The sequence below is a fragment of the Rattus norvegicus genome, chromosome 16 (genome assembly GCF_021556685.1).
Source record: "Rattus norvegicus strain SHRSP/BbbUtx chromosome 16, alternate assembly SHRSP_T2T, whole genome shotgun sequence".
Lineage (NCBI taxonomy): Eukaryota > Metazoa > Chordata > Mammalia > Rodentia > Muridae > Rattus > Rattus norvegicus.
This window is the reverse complement of record NC_141549.1, coordinates 18180079-18187891: the sequence shown is the minus strand read 5'-3', so window position 1 is coordinate 18187891 and position 7813 is coordinate 18180079. Positions and strand designations below refer to the sequence as shown.

Sequence of the window (7813 nt, the reverse complement as noted above, 5' to 3'; positions counted from 1 at the left end):
GAAAGCTTGATGCATTTCTATGTTCATGAGACCATACAGTGGGATCCGTTTGAATTCAGTTTCTTCCTCCAAGTAACATAACAGAGTAAGATGTGAATTTAATTGTGCTGATGTGTGGTGATGAAAGGAACCATGGGAGTAGCCCAGCAGTGGTGTCGGGCACATGCCCTTGATCCCAGCACATGGGAGACAGAGGCAGACCAATCTCAGTTCAAGGCCAGCCTGGTTCATATAGTGAGTTTAAGGATAGTGCTACACAGAGAAATCCTGCCTTGGAAAAAGAAAAATGCCAGGGAGTTAAGGGCTCAACTTTGGGGGTGGGACCGAGGTCTGCATTCAGGCACTAGCTGATCTACTTTTCCTACAAACCCCACACATGTGGGCCTCTGTTGGAAGACATCTTCCTAGCACTAGGTGGTAACTGTACTCCTGGCCTGCGTCTTATCCTCAGTGGCTCAGGGGTTAGAGACGCATCAGACAACACACACAGCCTATGCAGCACTGACCCTAGGCTGGGGAAATTGAGGATCTATGTGGAGTGGACAGGACCAGGTGTCCTGAGGGTACGCCCCCTCACAGGTCCCAAGCATCACCCAGCCCTTACCCCTGCTGTGTCCCATCACAACACTTAAACCAGGCTGCCCCCAACTCATGCCTTCTGCTTATGCCCACCAGGAGACTGAGATCTACACAGTCGCTGCCCCCATACCAGACCTTGGACAGGTCTCTGAACCTCATTTCTCCCTCTGTAAAATGGAGGGATGCTTCTAGGCAGCTGCACACAGTAGGTGTCTATTCCATGTTTATTCTCTGGGATTCTCAACAGGACTTGCTTTCCCGGGAAGAACTGGTGTGGTTCCCCGTGGGAAGAGGAGCCGACCACCATGTCTAAGACACTCAGAAGTACACGGAGTTCTCACTGTTGCTGTCCCTTTGGTCATCAAATTTGCGGATCTGGGCCTTGAGGTGCCTCAGTTTACCCTTCAGGTAGTCACAGCGAGCTTGCTTATCCAGGAAACCAGGATCCTAGGGGAACAAGAGTTGAGGAAGTCCTACTGGCACTCTGGCCAGAGGCCCTCAAGCTGTTCAGCTCCTTTCATTATAAACCTCAGCTTTGATTATATGGTCCCAGATTTGGGACAGCACCACTCACACACACACCCAAATCTGTGGCCTCAGGGGTCTCCACTCACCACCCGCTTCTTCTCAAACTCTCTTCTGACATGAGCTGCCATGCGAACCTCCTTCTGAAAGGGCAAGGTGGGGAAGGGGCTCAGAAGGGCCACCATGGCTGTGACAGCATTCCACCCGGTAGACGCAGCAGAGCCGCAGGGAGGCTGGGGCACAGGAGGTCCTGGGCTGACCTGGCTTCGCGGCGGGGGCAGTGACAGCAGCAGAGCCTCCAGTTGCTGGAGCTTAGCCTGCATGGCCCCCACCTGCCGCTGGAGCTCCAAGAACTCTTCGTACTGGTCCTGAAACACTGCGGCATAGCGGCTTCGGTCCCTTCTGCTGGTCACTGGTGGGTACTTACTACCAGATTGGAAGGGATCAGTGTGTGAGTACAGGGAAATCTGTCTTTCCACTCCATTATGGCAATTGGCTTTTCTGTGCCGGTGCTGGGACCCCCAAATCAAAATGCCTTCTACCACCCATCCCATTTCCTAATTTCTTAAACTCCTATTCTCTCATAAAAACCCCACCCTCACTGCCCCTTTCTGGTTCCCAGTCATTAAGAAGCACGGAGGGACGTGGGCATGATGAATTCAGGAGGCTGGGCAAGAGGATCCTTACTCTTTAGAGGCTATCTTGGACTACACGACCAGACCCGGTCTTACAACAATAAGCCACGAGAGGGCACTCACAGCTCGTAGTCAGGCACTGGGTTGGGGCGGGGTCCCAGATCCCTGGGATGCTTCTCTGGGTGCAGTGGGGCCCGGGGTTGCAGCTCATCCGCAAACACGATCTTCCGGGGCCTCGTGCGGAGCTCACTGGGCCTGGGCTGGCAGTGCGGCCGTCCGGCGCGGGGCTGCGGACGCTCCCGGGCAGGCATGCATGGTGCCGTAGCGCTCTGGCGACCCCCGGCGGCAGGGCGCGAATTGCAAGTGGCATCAGGGCCTGAGCGCCTGGACTGGGATCCGCAGGCCAGAGGACCGCGTGAGCGGCGCCTGGAGGAGGGGCCTGCGGGTATTTGCATACGCGAGCGCGGTTGGCTGGCCGCGCAACCCAGATTCTGTCCCACGGTGCGGACCCCGGAAAGGGGCGTGGAAGAGGCGCCGTGGCGTCACCGTGCCGTCACGCACCAGAGTGGCTGACGGTGCACCGCAGGCCCCGCCCCATCCTTGAAACCGGAAAAGCGCAAAGCCGCGGAGGTCGACCCTGGGCCGAGTCGAAACCGCCTCCCTGCCTCCTGCCTCGCGGGGTTTCGGCCCGCGGAGCTCCCGGCCCCTGCCCGCCTGTGGTTATCCGATTTTTCCGCTCGGTGTCACCTGTCCCGGAGCTGCCCCTGGCTCTGCCGCCGGGAGCGCAGCTGTGCAGGAACTGCGGGCGGAGCCGCTGGCGCGGGCGCTCGACCACTAGGGCGGGGCTCTGCGGGCGGGCGGAGCCTGTGGCGAGAGCTCCTCGCAGGGTTGGAAACAGCCCTTCACAGCGCTCTTTGGCCTCTTCATTTTCCCCAGTCTATTGGGAAAACCAGGTAGTTTTGTTTTTACCAACTTTCTTTAGCAATTGTATTTAAAAAGATCTCTGTGGTTTTGTACACACGCAAGGACCAGTACAGGTAGTTGGGTGTCGTCCAGCCCTACTTTTTTTTTTGACAGTTTCCCTAAACCTTTTGGCTACTCTGGTTGGCCAGTGAGCTCCAGGTAGTTCTGCCTGTATCTCATAGCACTGGGATGATAGGCTCCTGCTCCTCACCTCTGCCATTTTAGAAGGGTACTGGGGATTCGAACCTATATCTGCATACTCTTTTTTTTTTTTAAAGATTTTATTTATTAGCTATACAGTGTTCCATCTGCATGTGTGCCTACATGCCAGAAGAGGGCACCAGATCTCATTGTAGATGATTGTGAGCCATCATGTGGTTGCTGGGAATTGAACTCAGGACCTCTGGAAGAGCAGTCAGTGCTCTTAATCGCTGAGCCATTTCTCTAGCCCTCTGCATACTCTTACAGTCATCTCCCCAACCCCTAAGAATGGACGTTTCTTATATTAACTATGTATGTGTGTGTACATGTATGTGAGTGTCAGATTCCCTGGAGTTACAGTAAATATATTAAATATAGTTTCTGATTGGCTTTTTGTCCCTTATTCTTACTGTTTATTTTGCTCATGCTCTGGGGTGGAACTCAGGCTGTCATGCTTTGTGGCAGTTGTCTTTATCAGCTGAGCCACTTGACGAGCCTTCTGGTATTTTTGGAAGATGGAGTCAGGGTCCCACAATGTCGCCCTGTCTGGCCTATAATTTTCTCTGTAGACCAGGCTGGCTCTGAACAGAGACCGCCTGAGTCTGCCTCCCTAGGACTGCTAACTGTGTGGCCACTGCAATGACTTCCACTGCTTTCCAGGGCAGGTTTAACTTTTCTTCCTGTTTTTGAGACTTGGTCTCGCTGTGTTTTGGGCTGCCCTAGGCCTTTGGAGCAGAGTGGCCAGGTGAGGAGCTGTGGGCTAACTTCAGGGTACAGGGTCCTGGCTGGCACCACCCTGCAGTCCAGGCACACACATACCCACACTCACTCTCACACACTCGTACACACTCAGTCACTCTCACTCTCACACACTTGAACACTCAGGCACACTCACACATACTCATAGTCACTCTCACACACACGCACACACACATACACTCTCAGAGTCACCCTCACATACTCATACACATAGTCGCACTCACACACAGTCACTCTCACACTCACTCACACACACACTCGTACACTCACACACACTCACACATTCACACACACATATACAGTCGCACTCGCACACACTCACTTGCACACTCTCTCTCTCACACACACCCCGCGCTGGCACTGAAGGCGTGCGGGTTGGCGGGCGGGTGTTGTTTTATTTCAGTCTGGGCATGATGCGTATGAACAGGATCATGCTGATGAACACGAAGCACACGACGATGAGCATGGCCCACAGCAGCCAGTTCACCGACTTCTGTGCGTGCTGCTCCAGCCGCTCTGACTCCAGCTTCAGCTTCTCCAGGTTCTGGTCTGCCATCTTGAGCGAATGTGACAGGGTCTGTGGGAAAAGGGACTGTGTCAACAGGACTGAGACCAAGTGTGACTTCTGAGTAGCCTGTGCTTCTGGCCCATGTTGTGCCCTCGGCCAAGTATACTCAGCCAACCCCCTCCCTCTGGGCTTTATCAAACTCCTATTCAACCAGCAAAACACCAGTCACAATGCCCCTTTTTTGCAGAGTTTTCTTAGTGCCCTGAGGCAGAGGCTGCAATGTCACCACACCTGGTTGTCCTTCTTGATGACACTCTGGGCAGCCAGTGTGTTGGTCTTCAGGCTGCGGGCCAAGCCTAGCATCTCCTCAGCCAGCTTTTCCTGGAGGCCCTGGTGCCTCTGGAGGACGAGGTCTAGCTCGGACGCTGACTGCTTCTCATCTGCAGGTCTAGGCCCCTTCACACTGCTGACCCCACATTTGTGGGTCCCCAGTAGTGACAGGGAGATATAGACATCCACATGGCACTTCCCAAGGATCCCAGGGCCATGGCACCACCCTCAGTTCTACTGGGGACTCAGTTTCCCCTGCTCTTTCACAGTCTGGGAACCGCAGCCCCAGAAAGGACTCCCAGCAGGCAGCTGGTCCTTAGAGCAACTCAGGGGCCCCAGCTTCAGCCACTCACTTCCCTTCCCTGTCACGCCAGGGGCCGAATACTCACACTCGCTTCCTCATGTCTGCCTCCAGCTCTGGAAGCAAAAGAGGCCAAGAACAAAGAAGATGGCTGCTTTCTTGTTTCCAAACTCCCGGCCTTGAGCTGTGCCACCCGGCTAAGCAGAAGGCTGCTCTGCGTGCAAGCTGCTAGCTGCCCACGCTCCAGAACTGTGTACCCTGGCCCCAGGTCCCTCTCAGTGGCCTAGCACTGTGCTGGGGACCACCCTCTCTTTCTCAGCTTCCCCTTAGGCATAACTCAGACATGACCCTGGGGGACTCTTCCTGGGCTGGGAAAGAACAAGGGAACCAGGCAGGCATGAGGGCTGCGGGGTGGCAGGGACAGTCGTGTCCTGCATGTCTCACCTCCAGAGGACTCCTAAAGGAAGAAGAGGAATGAGGCCATGCATATTTTGATGTCTTTTCTAAATCAATCTCTCTCTCTCTCTCTCTCTCTCTCTCTCTCTCTCCCTCCCTCCCTCCCTCCCTCCCTCCCTCCCTCCCTCCTTCCCTCCCTCCCTCCCTCTCTCCCTTTCTCTCTGTGCTTTGGGCAGACTCTTGTAAGCTGTGGGGCCTACTCTGCTACTCTGGGGTTTAACCAGACATGGCCCATTCTTTTTTTTTTGTAAGATAAGGTCTCTCTGTGTAGCCCTGATTACTGGAACTCATTCTGTAGAGCAGGCTGGCTTCAAACTCACAAACTCACTGCCTGCCTCTGCCTCTTGAGTGCTGGGTTCAAAGCATGCACTATCACCACCCAGCCAACCACTCTTCTTGAGCACAGTGGTTTCCTAGGGGAGCCTCATCGTTTGTGGCCCTCTAGGGTTTGTGGTACTATTCCAGTCTAACCCTCTGAAAACTACTCTCTTAGCTATCCAGGGACGAGGGAGGGAATCGTACCGTGCCCAACAGCTCACTCCGCATCTCACTGGTGTAACGTGCTCTAGACTGCAAATGTACAGTCTTGGTGGCAGGCACCCGCTCCTTGGCTGTGGTGGGCACGCGGCCAGGAGCCAGGAACTGGTTAGCTAGAGCCTTTTCAGAGGAGGAGGTCTGAGGAGACACGGGAAGGGGAAAATAAGTTACTGGGGGAGTATGGGTGTGTGTGTCCTGGTCCTAGGAGATGTGGGAAACTGAGTGAGGCCCGCCTGAGGGATGGGAGGGCAGGCTCACCAACTTCTCAGCCTGCAGCATGCCCTTCAGAAAGTCCACTTTGCGGGAGTACTCACTGATCACTTCCGAGGCCGGTTTACTGAAAAGCAGCAGGACAAAGTCAACCTGCTGCTGTGGCAGCGTGGGAGGAGGCGTCTCGGTCCCCCACACTCACCTTGCTTGGACTTTCAGGGCCTGCAGCATGTCTTCCAGGGCACCCACATACTGGGAAGGAAGGTACAACGTCAGCCAGGCCAGTACCCCAAGGCAGGAGCAAACTAGGGAGAGGGGTGGGACCGGGAGAGGAGGAGCCAGAGAGGGGAGGGGGCAAAGGCGAAGACGTAGAATCGAGAGGGCGTGGCCTGTGCGTGAGGCCGTAGGGAGAGAAACCGGGACGTCAGGGGTCTACGCACGAGGGGCGTGTCGCCGCCGACCAGAAGGGGCGGAGACAGTAGCCTGTGGATTAGATCACCCGCCCTTAGGGCTCCAGGACTCTGCGGCGGCGTGGGATTCCCTCACCTTCTCCAGACGCCACTCGTCCGGTTCTCGTTTTTCGGCCGCCATCGACTCACAGCGACAAAGCAGCCGCACCAGGTTCAACTCCAGCCGCGACGTCGCCAGCGGACGGTGACAGGCCCCTTCCGCCTGCGCCATCTTAGAAAGGGGCGGAAGTGCCTGCGTGGGTTTTTTTTTTTCCCCCTCCGAGGTCCGCCCTGCTACGCATGGGGCGGAGTTTTATTTCAAGCCGCAGTTTATTCAAAGATAAGTCGTTTTCGTCCCTAGAGAGCCTCTTTTTAAAATTGTGGCTTGATATCTGGCCTTCTTTCATTTTTTGAAGCAGAGTTTCTGTAGCCTATCCAGACCCTGAACAACCAATCATGTCCCGCAAGAACTGGACGGCAGGACCGGAAAAGCCATTCCTCATCTTTGCTCGCCGACCATTACATTCCGCTTGTTCACCTCGCCTCCGCGCTCAGTGCGCATGTTTTCTACCTCTGAGGCGGGAGCCCTGACATGGGGCCTCCCCCGACCCTGCTTGATGAGGTGCCAGTCGGACGTTTTCATCTGGCCAACTTGCTAGTTTCCAGTCCTGGCTGCCAGCATCCCGAACTCTGACCTGGCTGTTTCCACTCTTCTGTCATAAATTATGGTCCATGGCCCCCGTCTTCCTTAGCTACCAGCAACTCTGCTTCATCTTAGGTTAAATGTACTCTGTTACAGGGTTGAGGCCCGGAAGATGGAGAATATTGTACTTCCTGAAGAATGTAGCCCTTGAGAAATTCAGGGAATGCCATGTGAATTAGTAAACAAGCTAGGATTCCCTGGAGCTGAATTTACTGTGGTTGTGAGCTAATAACTAGGTTCTCTGCAAGAGCAGTATGTGCTTTCAGCCACTGAGCACCTCTTTCTTCACTCTCATGTGACTTCTGAGCATTAGAAATGTAAAACAAGCTTGTCTCAGTCCTGAGCAGTTTTACAAAAGATGCTAACCTCCCGTGATTCCAGGGATTTGACACCTCTGACTTTTCCCATGCTTTCGTATGCACACACCAACACACAGACACACAAACATATACATTTTAACTGGGCAGGGTCGGGGTGGGGCTTTAGTCCTAGCACTCGGGCGGATGCAGGTGTATCTTTGAGTTCAAGGCCAGTTTGGTCTACAGAGTTCTAAGACAGCCAGGGCTACACAGAAATCATGTCTCTAAAGAACTATTTAAACCTTAAAAAACAAAAGTGATACTGGACCCCAAGTACTGGAGTTATGGTGACTCTAAG

General features: G+C 54.4%; 2 protein-coding genes across 13 annotated transcripts; both read right to left on the bottom strand.

Moving 5' to 3' along the window:
- Window positions 1-789: 789 nt before the first annotated feature.
- Window positions 790-2540, bottom strand: Ocel1 (occludin/ELL domain containing 1). Of its 6 annotated transcripts, none has more exons than XM_087587710.1 (4): window positions 1863-2540; window positions 1365-1530; window positions 1162-1247; window positions 790-1026 (listed from the first exon to the last, which is right to left on the bottom strand). In XM_087587710.1, the coding sequence occupies exons 1-3, from the start codon at window positions 2192-2194 to the stop codon at window positions 1176-1178; spliced, it is 570 nt and encodes a 189-aa protein (XP_087443836.1). In that variant the 5' UTR covers window positions 2195-2540; the 3' UTR covers window positions 790-1026; window positions 1162-1175.
- Window positions 2541-4037: 1497 nt separating this feature from the next.
- Use1 (unconventional SNARE in the ER 1) lies at window positions 4038-6698 on the bottom strand. Of its 7 annotated transcripts, none has more exons than XM_087587707.1 (8): window positions 6551-6698; window positions 6207-6256; window positions 6053-6131; window positions 5780-5932; window positions 5246-5258; window positions 4890-4917; window positions 4462-4636; window positions 4038-4239 (listed from the first exon to the last, which is right to left on the bottom strand). In XM_087587707.1, the coding sequence occupies exons 1-8, from the start codon at window positions 6683-6685 to the stop codon at window positions 4057-4059; spliced, it is 816 nt and encodes a 271-aa protein (XP_087443833.1). In that variant the 5' UTR covers window positions 6686-6698; the 3' UTR covers window positions 4038-4056. The 7 variants fall into 7 exon arrangements, 2 of the variants coding, with proteins under 2 accessions (XP_087443833.1, NP_001162571.1); NM_001169100.1 differs by having other exon boundaries at window positions 4462-4633; window positions 6551-6693; XR_015639324.1 differs by lacking the exon at window positions 5246-5258 and having other exon boundaries at window positions 5763-5932.
- Window positions 6699-7813: the final 1115 nt, after the last annotated feature.